This window comes from Oncorhynchus clarkii, chromosome 15 (assembly GCF_045791955.1).
Source record: "Oncorhynchus clarkii lewisi isolate Uvic-CL-2024 chromosome 15, UVic_Ocla_1.0, whole genome shotgun sequence".
NCBI classification, from domain to species: domain Eukaryota; kingdom Metazoa; phylum Chordata; class Actinopteri; order Salmoniformes; family Salmonidae; genus Oncorhynchus; species Oncorhynchus clarkii.
This window is the reverse complement of record NC_092161.1, coordinates 23026217-23046490: the sequence shown is the minus strand read 5'-3', so window position 1 is coordinate 23046490 and position 20274 is coordinate 23026217. Positions and strand designations below refer to the sequence as shown.

Sequence of the window (20274 nt, the reverse complement as noted above, 5' to 3'; positions counted from 1 at the left end):
CTCTCTCTCTCTCTGTGTCTCTCTTTCTCAGTGGACTGTGGCTGGAGCAGCTGGACCCAGTGGAGCGCCTGCAGCAGGACGTGTGACGTGGGCGTGAGGAGGAGGTACCGCTCGGGGACCAATCCACCGGCTGCGTTCGGGGGGCGTGTCTGCAGGGGCGACAGGGTGGGGATGGACACTTGCAGTCTGGAGCCCTGTCAGGGTAGGGGAGGTGACAGACAGACACCATCATTACACTACAATAGGCTGGTTCATTTCATTGGCTTCTATAGGTGGTCTCTTATTACAATATAAATCCCACATTGGTTATGAGTAGGAATGACAAACAGTAGATCTATATCCCACATGGGCTATGAGTAGGAATAACACACAGTAGATCTAAATCCCACATTGGTTATGAGTAGGACATGACAAACAGTAGATATATATCCCACATGGGTTATGAGTAGGAATAACACACAGTAGATCTATATCCCACATGGGTTATGAGTAGGAATGACAAACAGTAGATCTATATCCAACATGGGTTATGAGTAGGAATGACAAACAGTAGATCTATATCCCACATGGGTTATGAGTAGGAATGACAAACAGTAGATCTAAATCCCACATGGGCTATGAGTAGGAATGACAAACAGTAGATCTATATCCCACATGGGTTATGAGTAGGAATAACACACAGTAGATCTATATCCCACATGGGTTATGAGTAGGAATAACACACAGTAGATCTAAATCCAACATGGGTTATGAGTAGGAATGACAAACAGTAGATCTATATCCCACATGGGTTATGAGTAGGAATGATAAACAGTAGATCTATATCCCACATGGGTTATGAGTAGGAATGATAAACAGTAGATCTATATCCCACATGGGCTATGAGTAGGAATGACAAACAGTAGATCTATATCCCACATGGGTTATGAGTAGGAATGACAAACAGTAGATCTATATCCCACATGGGTTATGAGTAGGAATAACACACAGTAGATCTATATCCCACATGGGTTATGAGTAGGAATAACACACAGTAGATCTAAATCCAACATGGGTTATGAGTAGGAATGACAAACAATAGATCTATATCCCACATGGGCTATGAGTAGGAATGACAAACAGTAGATCTATATCCCACATGGGCTATGACAGTGATGGTGCAACAGAAGGAATTCAGAGAGATAATGTGAACATTGCATATTTGGCCACCGGTCCAGATACCTATACTTTTTCTGGAAATGTCTCACCCACAATGTCTACATCAATGTGTGTGTGTGTGTGTGTGTGTGTGCGTGCGTGCGCCTATGCCAGGTGTGAAGGAGCCATGGAGTGTATGGTCAGAGTGTTCGGTGACGTGTGGAGGGGGGTACAGGAACAGGACACGGGGGCCCCAGAGAACCCATGGTACTGCCCAGCAGTTCTCTGCCTGTAACCTGCAGCCCTGTGGTGAGTACAGAGAGAGAGGGAGGGAGGTAGCAGGCTCTGATCTCCCACTCTGACTTACAGTATGACCATGTCTTGTGACCTTTGAGGATGTTATATTTTGATATTCATGTATTACTTTCTCGCTGACACCGAGTACAGTATCTCTCTCTGAAGCAGACCAGGCCACCTTATCACGATCATAGATAGGCATACCAAAAAGACCTACAGACACACTCACAAGCTCCAGAAGCAACTATATACTGGAACTATGCTGTATAAATCTACGCAGCTATGCAGTGGTCTTTTACACTATCTATGGCAGCAGGTAGCCTAGTGGTTAGAGCATTGAAACGAAAGGTTGCTGGTTCGAATACCCGAGCCGACATGATGAAAAATCTGTCGACGTGCCCTTGACGAAGGCACTTAACCCTATCGCACCTAGGACGCCGGACTACTATGGCTGACCCTGAAAAACATCCCATTTCACTGTGACAATACACAATTTTTTTTGCTGAGCTTCTTTCTTGATGTTCCTATGAGTTTTGGCTTCACCTCAAATTGCATGGATTGATTGATTGATTGATGCGTTGTCGTCTCATCCGCCCTGTGTTAGGTGATGGGACGGGCTGTCCTGGGGGACAGGTGTGGACGGTGTGTGTGAAGGGGCCGGTTACCTGCTCTGACATCAGTATGGATTATGAGAGGAATTGTACACCGGGCTGTCAGTGTCCACACGGCACTGTCCTGCAGGTCTGTCTGTCTATGCTCACACACACACACACTGGACTTGAACATGGATCTTCTGCGTGCCACAAAACGGTGTTAACCCACTGAGCTAAAGCCTGGGCAATAGCTCAAGGAGCAAACTTACTGTTCTGTTTCCTTAGGATGGCAAGTGTGTGTGGGTGTCTCAGTGTCGCTGTGATGTGGATGGGGAGCAGTATGAACCTGGTGATGTCGTACCCAGGGACTGCAACAACTGGTATTGGTGCTATACAGTAGTATACAGTAGTATACAGTAGTATACAATAGTATAGCATCACATAGTATGTACGTTATATTATTTAATTTAATTAAACCTGAATAGAGCTCTCGGAAACAAATAGTCCTCTGAGTGTTTCTCTCCTCTCCCTCACAGCACATGTGATTCTGGGAGGCTGGCAAACTGCACTCAACTCAACTGTAATGGTGAGTGGGGCATTGGCTTACTAAAAAGTAGAGAGAAGTAGGAGAAAACCACAAGGGGGAAATTGGTTTTGATACAGAATAGTTATTTCTCTCAATTTGCTTTATATTTGGTTATTGTTGCGGTCCATAGCTTGAACCAAAACCTAACAATAACCACCCCCTCTCACAGTGGACGGCCAGTGGTCTTCCTGGACCCCCTGGGGTCAGTGTTCAGTGAGGTGTGGACCAGGTCTCCAGTCCCGCTATAGGTTCTGTTCTAGTCCCCAGCAGTCTGGGAGTGGTCTGCCCTGTATCGGGCCCGACCACCAAGACCAGCTGTGTATGACTGCTCCCTGTGATCGTGAGTAATGCCCTGATGGAGGGATCTTTATTTGGATAGTCTGCATTTTTCATCTGTAAATGCTTTACAGATGGTCATACAATCAACAAACCATCTGTTGATAAGCAACTGCTTGCTAAGGTTACAGTTAGGGTCAGTTTTAGGATAAGGGTTAGGGTTAAGTTTAGGGTTAGGGTTAGGATAAGGGTTAGGGTTAAGTTTAGGGTTAGGGTTAGGATAAGGGTTAGGGTTAGGTTTAGGGTTAGGGTTAGGATAAGGGTTAGGGTTAAGTTTAGGGTTAGGGTTAGGATAAGGGTTAGGGTTAGGTTTAGGGTTAGGGTTAGGATAAGGGTTAGGGTTAAGTTTAGGGTTAGGATAAGGGTTAGGGTTAAGTTTAGGGTTAGGATAAAGGTTAAAGGTTTAGAGCTAGGGTTAGTAGATAGTAAGTTGAAATGTTACTGATAGTCTTTACAGATGGACTATCTACAGATAGACTATCCAAATAAAGTGTTACCCTGAATTAATGAAACATAATGTATCATTTGAGGTGCTGGATTTGACATTTTTGTATGGATTACTATCTATGAGAATTCAGCACACAACCATTTTTGCAGTAGAATAATAATTTGATTGAGCATTAGTCCTGTACAGTACTCACCCCTTTTTTTTACAACTTTGGTTTAGCCTGTGTTGTGTCATGGTCTTTACAGGTAATGGTGGCTGGGGGGAGTGGAGCAACTGGACAGACTGCACCAAGTCATGTGGTGGGGGTGTTCAGAGCAGACGCCGGGATTGTGATAGCCCCAGTCCAGAGGGAGAGGGGGACTACTGTGAGGGGCTTGGCACAGAAGTAATCTCCTGCAACACTGACCACTGTCCAGGTACGCAATCAGAATGTGTGTGTGTGTGTGTGTGTGTGTGTGTGTGTGTGTGTGTGTGTGTGTGTGTGTGTGTGTGTGTGTGTGTGTGTGTGTGTGTGTGTGTGTGTGTGTGTGCATGCGTGCTAATTTCCCCCAAAAATGGTAAAATTAGTAAAAACAGATGTTTTTATTAAACGTGATCTTTATGACAGAATTTTATAATTAGATTAAATAAATACATTATTTTTGACAAAATGACATTACCCAAAAGGCACTCTATATTGTGGAATGACACATCATTTTACTGTTCCACTGTTACAGATAGAGGTAGTATCAGCTCTAACTATGCTGTTCCACTACAACAGAGACTTTCTCTGGTAAAATCCTCAGATGCTTACTACAAAAGCAGGGAAAGAGTCTCTTGGTGAAAGTGTGTGTAAACGTGTGCAGGTGGGTGTTAGTAACAGGGTCAGAGAATGACAGCTTTCCTCTTTCCCAGTCCAGCTGCACTCTGATCCTCTGTGGTCTCAGTCTATTTGAGAGAGGGACGCTTTGATCCGATGAGGAGCGAGCTTTAAATACTCCTTTGTTATTATCTAAACGCCAGTGTCCTCTCGTTGAGGCAGTGGCCCCCTTCCACTCTGTGACCACACCAACAGACCATAAAATACTGTCCCCAACCTCAACGTCCCAGCTGTGTGTCCCTGAGTTAAAGCCGTCAGAACCCAGAACCGATCGGTACTTATCAAATCTCTCTGGGTTGTCAGGAAGCTGCGGTGTCTCCGTACTATGTCTCAAACTAATCAGGTTGTTAGACAGGATGAGATGGGGGTGAACAGTGTTGGGGTCGAGAATAACAGGAGTGAACTGAACAATCTCCTGCATCTTCTCCCAGACTCTGAACTGCAGGTTGCCCAGGTGTTTGGCCACGTCTATCAGAGCTCCTGAAACCCTCTCTGGGTCCGTTGGTGTGCACTCCAGGGCTCTTTCCTTTATAGCCTGGTAACTCCGTATAAACACGACGTCTTCCCCTTTTAGCTCCACCTCTACGTCTCTGATTGTGTCTGAAAGGGATGATATCTCTCTGCTCATCTCTTCAATTTTCCTCTTCATCAGCCGACTCTTCCTCTCCTCTTCCTCCTTCAGTGCAGCAATCCTGACTACCCGTTCATCTCTTAAGAACAAATGAAGTGCTTTAAATTCCTCCATAATCTGTTTTTCTGTGTGCTGGGCCTGGCTTCTGATGTGCTGTTCTGTTTTATCGCAAGTTAGTTTCACTGCGTCAAAGACCTTCAGCTTCTCCTGTAAGACCTTCAGCACAGACTTGAGTTCCTTCTTGTAGTCCCCTGCAGCCTCGTCCACAGGACAGAACTTATGGTTTGCGTGTTTTCTAGAAGTCTGACACACCACACATGCAGGCTGTTTATCCTCTAGACAGAAGAGCTTGAGTTTCTCACCGTGCAGACTGCAGACCACCTCAGACCCCGCTGAAGCTCCACCCTCCTCTTTCTGACGTCTCTCCTGTAAGAAGGCTTCACACAGGTTTCTCAGAGCCAGGTTACAGTGAGCTGCTCCTGGGCTGAATCTTTTCCTGCATACGGGACATTCATTCACTTCTCTTTGTCTCCAATATTCCTGTAGGCATTCATGACAGTAGCTGTGGCTACATGACAGGATAACAGGATCCTTGAAGATATCACAGCACACAGGACAGCAGAGATCCTCCTCTGGGAGAGATGATTTAGCAGCCATTTACTCTCACACTCCTCTGGAATAGCCTTTGACCAGATATGTTTACTTTCACTTTCTTAGAATGAAGAGTGAAGTCAACAGCGTTACTTAGAAAGTCTCCCCTACCATACACTCTTCTGTTATCCTCTTCTGACTTTCTATTTATAACACGTATGTTATTCAACAGCACTGAAAGTTTATTTTCCACACCAAATGAGGGATCCAGGGAGAACCGCTGCTGTTGTTCTGGATTTCCTCATTCAGGACAGTTTCATTTCTGGATTCGTCTTTGGTTGTTCTGTGGTGGTTGGCAATCCAGCTAATGTACAGTACCGCCATCTAGTGGACTGGAATGTGGAGAAAAAGAGAAAGACTGTGTTTCTGTATGTGTGTGTGTGTATGTGTGTGTGTATGTTTATATGACTGACACTGTGTCTGTTTTCAGTTGCGCCTTGCTCTCAAGTCCCTGGCACAGTGTTCAGTAGCTGTGGCCCCTCGTGTCCTCGCTCCTGTGATGACCTGTCTGTGAGTGTCACAAATTGTTTCTATATACATTATCTAAACACACAGCTTCTGGCTCTGTCAGTAAGACGTGTAGGTATTTGGCAGACTCCTTTGTCAACTTTGCCAAAGAAGATGAGTATGATGATGGTGATGGGGGTGGTGATGCTAATGATGGCACATATCCCTCTATACCCCCTGCCACACTGTGCAGCACTGTGACTGGCTCTGTGAGGCGGGGTGTTACTGCACGGAGGGCAAGGTGCTGTCTTCCGACGGGAGGTCCTGTGTGGAGAGAGAGGAGTGCCCCTGTCTGGACCTCAACACCGGCTTGAGGTTGTACCCTGGAGAGAGCACCACTGCCCCCGACGGCTGCAACAACTGGTGAGAGAGAGAGAGAGAGAGAGAGAGAGAGGAGAGGAGGGGGAAAGATGGGGAGGAGGGGAGAGAGAAGAGAGGTGGAGAAGCTTAGTCACGTTGTCTTTTGACATGTGCATATTAAAACTTCAATGGTGTGACATAGATAGAGCTGGGCTTAAAGTAGTGGTGGTGTGGGTGCGTGCCTGCTGGCTTGAGTTTGTGCATGTTGTTATTGATATCATTTGTGTTTCAGTACCTGCGAAGGAGGGAGGCTCAACTGCACCAGTGACCCATGTCCAGGTAAGTAATATGTGCAGTCTGAATACCCAATTTCCAATCACATTCAATACAGTATATCAACAAAAGCATATGGACTCACATGTATGTCTGATCCATCCTGATCCCCCCCCCCCCCTCTCCCCTGGTGAACAGTGTCAGGTGGGTGGTGTGAGTGGTCTGGCTGGATCTCCTGCTCTAAGACGTGTGGGGCAGAGTGGGTGTCCAGATATCGCAGCTGTGGCTGTCCAGAGCCCAAGGCGGGAGGAGCCCCCTGCCAGGGGGAACAGGAAGTACACGGTGGGGTGGGGGCACAGATCCAGAGACAACCCTGCCCTGTGGTCACCTTCTGCCCAGGTAACAACATAGTAATCACTTTAAAGGGTTTGTGACTTACAGGTAGACAGCATTATAGTATGAGGTTAGTGTAATTACATGGATTCTGCCTTCTTTACCTCCTCCTGTCTCACCTTTCCTTTCTGTTCCTCTACATCTCTCACCCCACTTGTCGATTCGGGCCTCTCCCCCTCTTTTGTCTTTAATTTCCACCCCCTCTCTTTCCATCTTTCCCCCTCTCTCTCCCACTCTCTCCTTGTCTCTCTTTCACTCTCTCCCCCTCTCCCTCTCTCTCTCCATCAGTCCATGGTTCGTGGAGCCTGTGGTCGGGCTGGTCAGAGTGTGATGGCTGTGAGGGGGTGTCTGTGAGGACCAGGGAGTGTAACAGTCCTCCTGCCAGGTTCGGGGGTCTGCCCTGCCACGGGGAGAGCCGGCAGAGCCGCGGCTGCCAAGACAACGTCACCATCTGCTCAGGTTAGCTGATGATATCATGGGTGACATTTTGCCTGTGCCAAAGTGCGGACATGTTACAAAAATGTCATTTCAAGTACTTGTCATGACACATGATTCAAAATGACTTGGGGATATTATGATTGGATGGAATTTCACGCATATCTTGCAGTAGTAAGTAATATGGTTACTTTAGTTCTTTAGGTTGTTAGTCTCTGTTTACTACCAGTTGTTGAGTTGTGACCTCGTATTTTTCCCATGATGCTCCTCTCTCTCAGAATGTGGCGGCGTGCAGGTGGACTGGCCATGTGGGAAGCCCTGTCCACGCTCCTGCTCTGATCTCCATGGCGACACAGAGTGTCTGGACACGGCGGAGTGCAGTATGACCTGTGGTTGCCCGGGTGATCTCGTGCTACAGGATGGCCAGTGTGTGGAAAATGAGGAATGTCGCTGTAAATACCACAACAGCTCTACTGGTGAGACCAGTGGAGAACACTTACCTAGACAACATGCTTTTAACACAACTTAATTGGCAATTACTGTCCTACTGCTGCTGTTGTTTGTCTCAACTCCTAACACTATGCTAAGCTGCAGCAAGGTCAGCAAATATATATATATATATATACACTGCTCAAAAAAATAAAGGGAACACTTAAACAACACAATGTAACTCCAAGTCAATCACACTTCTCTGTCTCTCTCTGTCTCTCTGTCTGTCTGTCTGTCTCTCTCTCTCTCTCTCTCTCTCTCTTTTGCTCTCCATCCAGGTGGGCTAGACTCTAGTAACACCTCGTGGGCATGGCCTGGTAGGTCAGATTGGCAGTTCGCAAATCCAGGAGAGACCATCATCGCTGATTGTAAAAACTGGTACAGTACACAACATCATGTTTCCCCACCGGTAGCATAGCACATATTATCAATACTGTTTTTGTAATGCAGTCTTCTTTCTCTTCCCTATACCACAGCACCTGTGAGGCGGGTGTTCTCCACTGCCAATCAGTCCCTGGTTGCCATGTCGATGGCGGCTGGAGCCAATGGGGAGGCTGGTCAGAGTGCTCGGCCCCCTGCGGGGGTGGAGTCAAGCTCCGCATGCGTCAGTGTGATAACCCCGCCCCTCAGAGCGGTGGGAGGGGCTGTGCAGGCATGTCTGAACAGCAGAGAGAGTGCAACAACCACACCTGTACAGGTACATGCTCGGGCAGACTTGGTGGAAACATAACATGACATATCATCGTAGACTTCACCCACACAATGTTGAATGCTGATGATGTATGCACATCCTTTGAACAGATTGCATTACATACAACCCCCCAAGACATATTTCTGGACATACAGTAATGTACTTGATACTACCTTACTGCCTCCAAAACACCATGGTACCTGATGTCCCATCTCTGGTGTTGTGCCCCCATCCAGACTCTGGCCTCTGGCCGACCTGGTCCCCCTGGTCCTCCTGGTCTGTGTGCTCAGTGAGCTGTGGAGGAGGGGAACAGTCTCGTACCCGTCTCTGCAGCTTCCCGCCCTGCTCTGGCATGAGGAGGCAGAGCAAGACGTGTAACACCCAGGTCTGTCTCGGTGAGTACATGTAGATGTTACATGTGTTCCTGTGTTGTACAGTTGGTAAGAGCGTGGTCGTGTGGTGCTAGTAACGCCAGGGTTGTGGGTTCGATTCCCGAAAAATAGCAGACCGTGAGATAAAGTACAGTTCAAATTCCCTTGCTGCAGCTACCACTGACACACAGTGTAAGAATCCGTATCCCTTCAGAGTCCATGTACCTGTAGTAGATAGCTAGGTGTTTTATGCAATAAGGTGCGCAGGAGCGCAGCCAATCAGATAGCACTGTGCCATTTAGACACACCCCTGATGACTACCCACTGTAGGGCTGCAGGGCCTTGCATGGTGTCAAGGTGTTTTGGGTCCTACATTTTGTTTGCATTATACTTCCTGCTTGCGTACATTCATCCACTACCCAGAGCCAATGAAAGTCAATGGCTGTGCCTGAAATGGCCCCCTGATCCCTGGGCCCATGGGACTCTGGTCAAAAATAGTGCTCTATATACGGAATAGGATGCCATTCTAGATGCACTCAATCACTATATGACCAGCGCGAGGTGCCAGAATGAAGGTTAGTAGTCACACCAGGAAATGCAGCGTTGAAGTGAAGTGCATCTTTAAGTGAAAGAGCTCAGCGGCGGTGGATTAGTCTTCTTTTTTCACTCTGGCTTCCCCTTTCGTCTCCTCATTGAGGTTATTTTTGGTTCGCTGTGTCGTTAGTATGAGTGATAGTCCTCTGAGAATGCAGCCTCTCGTTCCAGCTCGGACTGAGTAAGAGTCAGTCTGTTGAATGGGAAAAGATTTACTGCCGGACCAATAGAACAATTCTCTCCACATTTACAGTAGTAGTGGTGGAAATAGTAGTGGTATTACTAATAGTAGCAAATATGGCCAAGGTGGAAGTAGTAGTGATATTACTAATAGTAGTAACTATAGCCAAGGTGGAAGTAGAGTTACTAGACAGAAGTAGTTGTTGTAGTACAAGTAGTATCAGTAGTAATGATTCATTCTGTATTTTAGAAATATCCTTTTTCTACTATATGCAAGTATTTGACAGTGAAACTCATACTCCATGCACACAATTTGATAATTGCTCTCCTGTCTGCCCATCTCACCCAAACCCCTGCCTTGGTATCAGAGGTGGGTTGCCCTCCGGGTCGTCTGTACAGGGAGTGTGAGCGGGGCGAGGGATGCCCCTTCAGTTGTGCCCAGGTCAGCGGGCGAGAGGGCTGCTACTCTGAGGGCTGCGAGGAGGGGTGCCACTGCCCCCTGCAGACCTTCCAGCACAACAGAGCCTGTGTACAGGTCAGTTACAGTGGTTATTTAATGTGTATTTCAGATTAATGAAAGGTTACTTCTTCAGAATTTCAGATGAATAAACGGTTATTTCAAGCGTATTCCGAATGAATGAAAACTTTACGTTAGTGTATTTTAGATAAGTAAAAGGTTATAACAAGTTTATTCCACATTAATAAACAGTTACTACTTATGTATTCCACACGAATAAACAGTTACTTCATGTGTATTCCACATGAATTAACAGTTAATTCATATTTATTCCACATGAATAAACAGTTACTTCTTATGTATTCCACATGAATAAACAGTTACTTCATATGTATTCCACATGAATAAACAGTTAATTCATATGTATTCCACATGAATAAACAGTTACTTCTTATGTATTCCACATGAATAAACAGTTACTTAATGTGTATTGAATAAGGGAGCTAGTAAACCAAGCACTGTGTTTCATGTTTAGGAGTGCCCCTGCCTGGTGGACAAGGAGCTCTTGACCTCAATACAGAATGTGTCTGTGACCCCATTGTTGGCCCACCATAACCTAACCCAGGGGGATGAGTTCCAGTCTGGGGAAACGTTCATACAAGACTGCAGTGTCTGGTGGGTGAGAGAGATACACCACATCACACAAATAAGCACATATGTTCTCTAAAAGCTGTTTATTGAATTTAGAGTGCACTCTTACTCCCACATGAGGTGCTATAAATGTGTAGTTTACAATATAGCTTGAATCATTGTGGCACACAATGGGGCTGAGAGGTATACTGTGTAGCATAGAATGTAAATCTGTTATCATCAGTGGTATCAACCTCCAATGGGACTGAGAGGTATACTGTGTAACATAGAATGTAAATCTGTTATAAACTGTGGTATTAACCTCCTGTGGTACACAATCTGTACTCTTATTTCTCCTTACTTGACTAAGACCAGGACGCGGTGGAAATGTTGTCACATCTGCTCACTAATCAAGCACACGTCTGTGAGCGGTTATCCTTTCTGTATATACTGTATGTATCTACAATATACAGTGCCTTCGGAAAGTATTCACACCCCTTGTCTTATTCAACATTTTGTTGTGTTACAGCCTGAATTCAAAATTGATTCAATTTATGTTTTTCTCACCCATCTACACACAATACTCCATAATGACAAAGTTAAAACATGTTTTTAGAATATTTGCAAATTTATTGAAAATTAAATACATAAATATCTCATTTACATAAGTATTCACACCCCTGAGTCAATACATTTTAGAATCAACTTTTGGCAGCGATTACAGCTGAGAGTCTTTCTGAGTAAGGCTCTAATAGCTTTCCACACCTGGATTGTACAATATTTGCACTTCTTTTTAAAATTCTTCAAGCTCTTTCAAGTTGGTTGTTTATCCTGGCTAGGTAACCATTTTCTAGTCTTGCCATAGATTGTTTTAAGTCAAAACTGTAACTAGACCACTCAGGAACATTCAATGTCATCTTTGTGGTTGAATCTGAGTTTGAAATTCACTGCTCAACTGAGGGACCTTACAATTACCTGTATGTGTGGGTACAGAGATGAGGTAGTCATTCAAAAATCATGTTAAACACTATTATTGCACACAGAGTGAGTCCATGCAAGTTATTATGTAACTTGTTGTTACGGTTTCCTGGTGAAAGAGAGGACCAAAATGCAGCGTGGTTATTCATAAACATCTTTAATGAAAGATGAAAATACAAACAATTGACAAAAATGTAACGTGCAAACCAACAACAGTCCTAACTGGTGCAAAACACAGAGACAGGAACAATCACCCACAAAATACTCAAAGAATATGGCTGCCTAAATATGGTTCCCAATCAGAGACAACGATAAACACCTGCCTCTGATTGAGAACCACTCCAGGCAACCATAGACTTACCTAGAATACTTCACTAACCACAATCCCATAACCTACAAAAAAAACCTTGACAAAACACACCACATAAATCACCCATGTCACACCCTGGCCTGACCAAAATAATCAAGAAAACACAAAATACTAAGGCCAGGGCGTGACACTTGTTGATCACATTTTTACTCTTGAACTTATTTAGGCTTGCCATGAAAGGGTTGAATACTTATTGACATTTCATTTTTTCATTTTTTATTCATTTGTAAAAGATTCTAAAAACATAGTTCTACTTTGACATTATGGGGACATTATGTGTTGGCCAGTGACACACAATCTCAATTTAATCCAGTTTAAATTCAGACTAACAAAACAAAATGTGGAAAAGGTCAAGGGGTATATATATATATATAGTTGAACTATTCACAGCCTAAGTTATTTTCTGATCCTCCTGTCTGCCTGTAGCGTGTGTCAACATGGTTTGTGGAACTGTTCCTTGGAACCGTGTCCCGTAGAAGGGGGTCTGTCCCCCTGGGGCCCTTGGAGCCCCTGCTCCCTGTCCTGTGGGGGCCTGGGCCTGAAAACCCGCAACCGAGCCTGCAGCCACCCGGCACCGGCCTACGGGGGACGAGACTGCCTGGGGCCCCAGCAAGAGAGCACCTACTGCCAGGCTACAGACTGCCCAGGTACTGAACTGTACTCTCCAGGAATGTAATAGCATCAGGTACGCTATATACTAAAATATGACGTTACCTATTATGTTTTGTAATCCTTGTGTAATCCTTTACAGTGATCATCGGCCCCACAGAAGAGCCCTCTCTACCAGGTAACACTCCACACACACAACAGGGCTTCCTTACCCTAGAGACCTCTTTCTCACTTTTGAGGCTCCCCACTCTCTCTCACTTCTTACTTCCCCACTGTACATGTTCTATCTACAGTATGAACTATTGTGTTCTATGAACTTGTTAATTGTACAATAAAGACTTGCTGAGGCTCAGTTGATCTCCCTCCCTCCCTGTAGATGAGGATGCAGGCTTCTCTCAGTGGTCGTCGTGGACCTCCTGCTCTCGGTCGTGTAGCGATTCCCTGACACCGGCACTCAAGTCCCGTCAGAGGCGGTGTGTCAGACCCCCCTGCTCAGGGGACACCCGTCAGGAGAAGGCCTGCAACCTGTCCCAGTGTCCTGGTAATGTCCCCTTTCTTCCCCAACCCCATATCCTAATGTCCAGCTACTGTTCCCTTAGCTCTAATGCAGTAGTCCCATGTGTATTTTCTGTCGGGTTGAATGTGTCCTTTTTCAGTACAGTAGGGAAGTGAAAAAATACAAACATTTTAAGCATGGGTCAGTGGAGGCTGCTGACGGGGAGGACAGTTCATAATAATGGCTGGAAGGGAACGAATGGAATGTCATGTTTTTAATACCATTTCACTGATAGCACTCCAGTCTTTACCATGAGCCCGTTCTCCCCAATTAAGGTGCCACCAACCTCCTGTGGCATAGATGTATAATGTAAACCATGCTGCAGGCCTCAGTGCTCCTTCTTCATCTCCTTCATGTCAGTACTGTCCCTTATTTTGAAATACCCCAGTCCTCACTATCATGTATCTGTTACCAGACGGCGGTGGGGTGTGTGTAGGGGACGACTGCGCCCAGAGGAACTGCACGTGGATGGAGTGGGGCGAGTGGGCGGCGTGCTCGCGCTCCTGCGGCGTGGGTCAGCAGCAGAGGTTACGCACCTTCCTGACCCCCGGGGTCAACGGTTCCTGGTGTGAAGACATACTGGGGGGTAACCTGGAGAATCGCTTCTGTAACATAAAGGCCTGTCGAGGTTGGTGCACTGACACTGTAATAGACACAGCTACTCTGCATGCTGTTTGCGTTTGGTATTTTGTACTGTTCACTAAATGACATTCTAAACTAATTTAATCTGATATGAATGTGTGGAAATGAATCACTTCTTAATAGCCACTGATATATCTGAAAACATTTGATAGATAAGCACGGGGTGTAGGGATGATTTTGTTCCCCAGTGTGGAGGCATAGTTAAAGGACCCTCTCTTTTTGTGTCAGTGGACGGAGGCTGGTCTCGCTGGAGCCCCTGGTCTCTCTGTGACAAGCGCTGTGGGGGCGGGCGCTCCATCCGAACCCGCTCTTGCTTCAGCCCCCCGCCCAAAAATGGCGGGCGCAAGTGTGAGGGAGAGAAGAACCAGGTGAAACCCTGCAACACCAAACCCTGTGGTAAGACCGATATCTCTATCTCTCTCTCTCTGCTCTATCTGCTCTCTTTTTTTCTCTCTCTCTCTCTCTCTCTCTCTCTCTCTCTCTCTCTCTCTCTCTCTCTCTCTCTCTCTCTCTCTCTCTCTCTATCTCTCTCCCTCTGCTCTATCTGCTCTCTCTATCTCTCTTTCTCTTTATTTCTCTGCTCTCTCCCTCTCCCCCTCTCTCTCTGCTCTATCTGCTCTCTCTCCATCTCTTTCTCTCTCTGTGCTCAATCGGCTCACTCTCTCTCTATCTCTCTCTGTCTCTGCTCTATCTCTCTCTCTGCTCTACTCTCTCTCCATCTCTCTCCCTCTGCTCTATCTGCTCTCTCTATCTCTCTCTGTGCTCTCTCTCCATCTCTCTCTCTCTGCTCTCTCTGCTCTCTCTCCATCTCTCTCTCTCTGCTCTCTCTCTCTCTTTGTATCTCTCTCTCACCTCAGTCACTGACTAAAAAAATATGTCCCTTGGATAGAAAAATAGATGGATGGAGAAGTGTTTTTAAACATACTTAACCATGCTGTACTATCATACATGTGTCCCAGATGAGAAGGGTTGCCCAGTGGGTCAGGAGGTTGTGCCCTGTGCCAACGAGTGTCCTCAGCGCTGCTCAGACCTCCAGCAGGGCATCCAGTGCCAGGGCAACACAGAGTGCCAGCCTGGGTGCCGCTGCCCAAAAGGCGAGTGACCGGTCACATTTTCACAGTCAACTATTCTTTCTGTCATGAATTGACATGAACTATTATACTGAGCTATATTAAGTACTGTACACAGATCAGATGTCTCCATTGCATGTATAAATCTACTAATAACACTATAAATATGTGTGTTGTTCCAGGTCAGCTGCAGCAGGACGGGGTGTGTGTGCAGGTATGGCAGTGTGACTGTGTGGACTCTTTGGGTCAGAGCTGGGCTGCAGGCAGCTGGCACCAGGTGGACTGCAACAATTGCAGCTGCGCAGACGGACTGCTTTCCTGCACCAATCAGAGCTGCCGAGAGGCCAGCTGCACATGGAGCTCCTGGTCTAATTGGGCGCCCTGCAGCACTTCCTGTGGGCGGGGCCAGAGAACCCGCTTCAGGTGAGAAAATAAGAAAAGAGACACACACAAACACACACATACACACACACACATACATAGAATGTCAGATATTGATATTGTGTGTGTGTGTGTGTGTGTCCTATGAGATCTCTAATACCAGAGCGTGAAGGAGCGGTTTGCCAGTTTGAGGAGGTGCAGCACAAGTCATGTGACCCCGGGCCCTGCCCACCCCTCTGTGTCCATGACAACCAGGAGCTGACCGTGGGAGACACGTGGTTGCAGGGAGAATGTAAACAATGGTGAGGTCATTGAACTAAAATATAGATGATGAAATAGCTCAGTGATATAGTGTTATAGGGGCATTAGTGGTACAGTAGATTTAGTACTGACTTTGAATTTGAACATTTTCTGTGTTTTTTCTCTCTCAGCACATGCACCCCAGAGGGAGACTACTGCCAAGATATTGACTGTCGAGGTGTGTTCAATATGTTCTTATACCTACCTGCACATTTGATGAAGTTGGTGTCATGAATTTGCGTCAATTTGTCCTTCTTTGATGGATTGCGAAATCAAATTTGATCAATCAAAAATACACATACAACCATATCACTGCAGAGACAATGCCTCTCACTTGATAAAAACAATGAATTGCGTTCCAAGTATTGTGATTGGCTGTGTAGCCTGCCAATCACTCCTCTTCTGGTTGACAGTGGATGGTGGTTGGACGCCCTGGTCGGTGTGGTCGGACTGTCCTGTGACGTGTGGGCGGGGCACTCAAATTCGCAGCCGGGCCTGTATCAACCCTCCTCCCCGTAACAACGGGACAGACTGCAGCGGACCGGAGAGAGACGCCCAAGGCTGTCACACACCTCCCTGCATCGGTAACACAGACTACTGTCGATCAATTACAAACCCAACCCTAACACTTTTCTTTAGGCCTTTAATGTAGATCTGACAGAATTGGACCATGTTGATGACACCGTTCAGATTCATTCATAATAAATAACACTCAAAAACTGACCTATTCCATCTGGTTTGCACTCGACACGTGTAGAAACTGTAATCTTACAGGTCTACAGGGACACACCTGTTCCTCTCTCATCCCTCTATCCCTCTTCTTGTTTTCAACTGTTGTTATGAACCACACGTCTCCTGTTTCCAGATGACCTTTGCCCTTGGTCACCATGGTCCCGCTGCTCCCGCAGCTGTGGCGCGGGGGTGGTGTGGCGACGCAGGGTGTGTGTGTGTGAAGGAGAGGGGGAGGGCGCCTGCCCCCCTGAGGTAGAGGCGGAGAGGAACAGAGAGGAGACTCAGCTGTGCTACAAGAGACCCTGTCCAGGTAGCATGACCTCAATAATATCTCCGGCTGTATTCATGTAAACTCTTAGACACCAAGCACATTCTATAATCACATAGTAGAATGGACTGGATACTGCTGTGTACTCTGTTCTGTCTTTTCAGACAATATCTGAAGTCTGTTGGTAGTTATTATTATTATTATTAGAATTAAACCAAAAACTTGATTCACTTAATCTGACCAGGAAAGACTGCTATCCATGCTCTGCCACATAGTAAACAATTAGGACACAAACCCAAAGAGCCAATCGCAGCCTCTCTTGGCTAAACAATACAGTTTCCAGTAAGGCTATACTTTTCTCCATCTTTGACTTCTTCCCTGTGTGTTTGTCCAGAATGTCCCATGTCAGAGTGGACCGAGTGGTCCGCCTGCTACTGTGTGTCCCAGAGGCAGCAGCGTCACCGCGCACCGCTCTCACCAGCCACCAAGGGACAGCACTGTTCCAGTCTGGACACCCAGAGCAGAACCTGCCCACTAGACCACTGTCATGGTGAGGCCACATAATAATGCTTTCAGTGGGTTTTCCTTGTCAAATCAAATGTTATTGGTCACATACACATGGTTAGCAGATGTTAATGCGAGTTTAGTGAAATTCTTGTGCTTCTAGTTCCGACAATGCAGTAATATCTAACAAGTAATCTAACAATTCCCCAACAACTACCTTATACACACAAATCTAAGTGGCATAGGCAAGGTGCAATAGATGGTATGAGGTACAGTATATACATATGAGATGAGTAATGTAAGATATGTTAACATTATTAAAGTGGCATTGTTTAAAGTGTCTAGTGATCAATTTATTAACGTGGAGTCTATATGTGGGCAGCAGCCTCTCTGAGTTAGTGATTACTGTTTAGCAGTCTGATGGCCTTGAGATAGAAGCTGTTTTTCAGTCTCTCGACCTCGCCTTCTGGATGGTGGTGGGGTGGACAGGCAGTGGCTCGGGTGGTTGTTGTCCTTGATTATCTTTTTGGCCTTCCTGTGACATCGGATGCTGTAGGTGTCTTGGAGGGAAGGTAGTTTGCCTCCAGTAATGCGTTGTGCAGACCACACCACCCTCTGGAGAGCTTGCAGTTGAAGGCGGTGCAATTGCCGTACCAGGCGGTGATACATCCCGACAGGATGCTCTCGATTGTGCATCTGTAAAAGTTTGTCAGGGTTTTAGGTGACAACCCAAATATCTTCAGCCTCCAGAAGTTTAAGAGGCGCTGTTGCGCTTTCTCCACCACACTGTTTGTGTGGGTGGACCATTTCAGTTTGTCTGTGATGTGTATGAAGGGAAACTTAAAACTTTCCACCTTCTCCACTACTGTACCTTCGATCCCTCTGCTGTTTCCTGAAGTCCCCGATCATCTCCTTTGTTTTGTTGACATTGAGTGAGAGGTTGTTTTCCTGACACCACACTCCGAGTGCCCTCACCTCCTCCCTGTAGGCTGTCTCATTGTTGTTGGTAATCAAGCCCACTACTGTTGTCTCGTCTTCCACGCAGTCATGGGTGAACAGGGAGTACAATAGGGGGCTGAGCACGCACCCTTGTGGGGCTCCAGTGTTGAGGATCAGCGAAGTGGATATGTTGTTTCCACCCTTCGTCATCTGGGGGCGGCCCGTCAGAAAGTTCAGGACCCAGTTGCACAGGGTGGGGTTGAGACCCAGGCCTCCAGCTTAATGATGAGCTTGGAGGGTACTATGGTGTTGAATGCTGAGCTGTAGTCAATGAACAGCATTTTTACATAGGTATTCCTCTTGTCCAGATGGGATAGGGCAGTGTGCAGTGTGATGGCGATTGCATCGTCTGTGGACCTGTTGGGGTGGTATGCAAACTGAAGTGGGTCTAGGGTGGCAGGTAAGGTGGAGTTGATATGATCCTTGACTAGTCTCTCAAAGCACTTCATGATGACAGAATTGAGTGCTACGGGGCGGTAGTCATTTAGTTCAGTTATCTTTGCCTTTTTGGGTACAGGAACAATGGTGGCCATCTTGAAGCATGTGGGGACAACAGACTGGGATAGGGAGAGATTGAATATATCCGCAAACACACCAGCCAGCTGGTCTGCGCATGCTCTGAGGACGCACATGCTCTCTGTGTGTGTGTGTGTGTGTGTGTGTGTGTGTGTGTGTGTGTGTGTGTGTGTGTGTGTGTGTGTGTGTGTGTGTGTGTGTGTGTGTGACATGAGATCTTCTCTCTTCCAGACTCTTGTGAGAAACCGTTCCAGCACTCTGAGTGTGGCTCCCCCTGTGAGAAGCAGTGTGCACTGCAGGGGCAGAAGGCACTGTGTGCGGGGACACAGAAGTGTACCCCTGGCTGCTACTGCCCTCAGGGCTTGCTGCAGCAGAATGGGACCTGTGTGGCCCTAGAGCAGTGTGGCTGTGTACACCTCCAACATCAGGCCTCAGGGAGACCTGTCCCTGTGATTGTGCCACAGGGGACCATGGTCACTATGGACTGCAGCACCTGGTAAGTGACTTAACTCTTTTAACAAGTGAAGGAGAGGCTATACAAACTTTCAATATGGTACCCATAGTATCAGAATAGACACAGATAATAACAAAGAAGCAAAGGCCAAGAGAGAGGAACACTAAGATAGACCATTAAATAGATGTGTATTTTTAAAGCTACATTTTCCCCCTGGGGCCACCGTAGATAGACCCATTCACAGAATAATAAGATATAGTCTATATATAATTAAATAGTCTGCATAGTACAATGAGATGGTTTTAGAGGTAAATGTATTATGACTCTCTTTGTATTGTCTGATTCCCTCCCAGCCTCTGTCATAATGGGACGTTGCAGTGTGACATGCGAGAGTGTGAAGGTAAGATATATTGTTGTCCAGGGATTATCAACTAGATTTAGCCGCGTGGTCATTTTTTACCTTCCTGGATGGCCGTGGGACCGGAACATAATTACAAATCATTTGTAGACTGTAAATTGACCACAAGAAGCCCAAACAGATAAAACATTTGACTAAAACATAACAGTTTTGAACCTTGCTTATATTTATATACAGTCTCTCTATTATGCTTCGGAACTAATTTTCAAATTTAAAATCACTTAAATCATTTACATTTTTAGCTCAGAAAACTTGGGGGGCCAATTAACTTCTCTGGGATCGTTTTGGACGTGAGCGTCCCACCTCGCCAACAGCCAGTGAAATTGCAGGGTGCCAAATTCAAATTGCAGGGGGCCAAATTCAACAAAACAAAACATCTCATACTTAAAATTCCTCAAAACATACAAGTTTATACACCATTTTAAAGATAAACTTCTTGTTAATCCAGCCACAGTGTCCGATTTCAAAAAGGCTTTGCGGCGAAAGCACCCGATGAGATTATGTTAGATCAGCACCTAGTCACAGAAAACCATACAGCCATTTTCCAAAGAAGGAGAGGTGTCACAAAAGTCAGAAATAGCATTAACATTAATCACTATCCTTTGATGATCTTCACCAG

The 20274-nt window shown here is 46.1% G+C and overlaps 2 protein-coding genes across 2 annotated transcripts in view; one reads left to right on the top strand and one right to left on the bottom strand.

Moving 5' to 3' along the window:
• Positions 1 to 20274, top strand: part of LOC139366823 (SCO-spondin) — a 77838-nt gene that overhangs the window by 39462 nt on the left and 18102 nt on the right. The window contains exons 63-94 of the mRNA XM_071104517.1: positions 32 to 202; positions 1312 to 1446; positions 2039 to 2175; positions 2313 to 2407; positions 2564 to 2613; positions 2783 to 2953; positions 3643 to 3813; positions 5969 to 6048; positions 6239 to 6408; positions 6638 to 6684; positions 6817 to 7017; positions 7300 to 7470; positions 7725 to 7931; positions 8214 to 8313; positions 8412 to 8632; positions 8863 to 9021; positions 10140 to 10306; positions 10764 to 10903; positions 12633 to 12853; positions 12958 to 12993; positions 13192 to 13356; positions 13787 to 13999; positions 14242 to 14409; positions 14973 to 15107; positions 15266 to 15506; positions 15614 to 15766; positions 15896 to 15942; positions 16178 to 16348; positions 16630 to 16806; positions 17159 to 17314; positions 19015 to 19279; positions 19591 to 19637. Of these exons, the coding sequence (XP_070960618.1) occupies positions 32 to 202; positions 1312 to 1446; positions 2039 to 2175; positions 2313 to 2407; positions 2564 to 2613; positions 2783 to 2953; positions 3643 to 3813; positions 5969 to 6048; positions 6239 to 6408; positions 6638 to 6684; positions 6817 to 7017; positions 7300 to 7470; positions 7725 to 7931; positions 8214 to 8313; positions 8412 to 8632; positions 8863 to 9021; positions 10140 to 10306; positions 10764 to 10903; positions 12633 to 12853; positions 12958 to 12993; positions 13192 to 13356; positions 13787 to 13999; positions 14242 to 14409; positions 14973 to 15107; positions 15266 to 15506; positions 15614 to 15766; positions 15896 to 15942; positions 16178 to 16348; positions 16630 to 16806; positions 17159 to 17314; positions 19015 to 19279; positions 19591 to 19637 (4788 nt within the window). The remainder of the gene's footprint in view (positions 1 to 31; positions 203 to 1311; positions 1447 to 2038; positions 2176 to 2312; positions 2408 to 2563; positions 2614 to 2782; positions 2954 to 3642; positions 3814 to 5968; positions 6049 to 6238; positions 6409 to 6637; positions 6685 to 6816; positions 7018 to 7299; positions 7471 to 7724; positions 7932 to 8213; positions 8314 to 8411; positions 8633 to 8862; positions 9022 to 10139; positions 10307 to 10763; positions 10904 to 12632; positions 12854 to 12957; positions 12994 to 13191; positions 13357 to 13786; positions 14000 to 14241; positions 14410 to 14972; positions 15108 to 15265; positions 15507 to 15613; positions 15767 to 15895; positions 15943 to 16177; positions 16349 to 16629; positions 16807 to 17158; positions 17315 to 19014; positions 19280 to 19590; positions 19638 to 20274) is intronic.
• LOC139367071 (E3 ubiquitin-protein ligase TRIM35-like) lies at positions 3965 to 5784 on the bottom strand. Its single transcript, XM_071105067.1, has one exon. The coding sequence runs from the start codon at positions 5542 to 5544 to the stop codon at positions 4132 to 4134; it is 1413 nt and encodes a 470-aa protein (XP_070961168.1). The 5' UTR covers positions 5545 to 5784; the 3' UTR covers positions 3965 to 4131.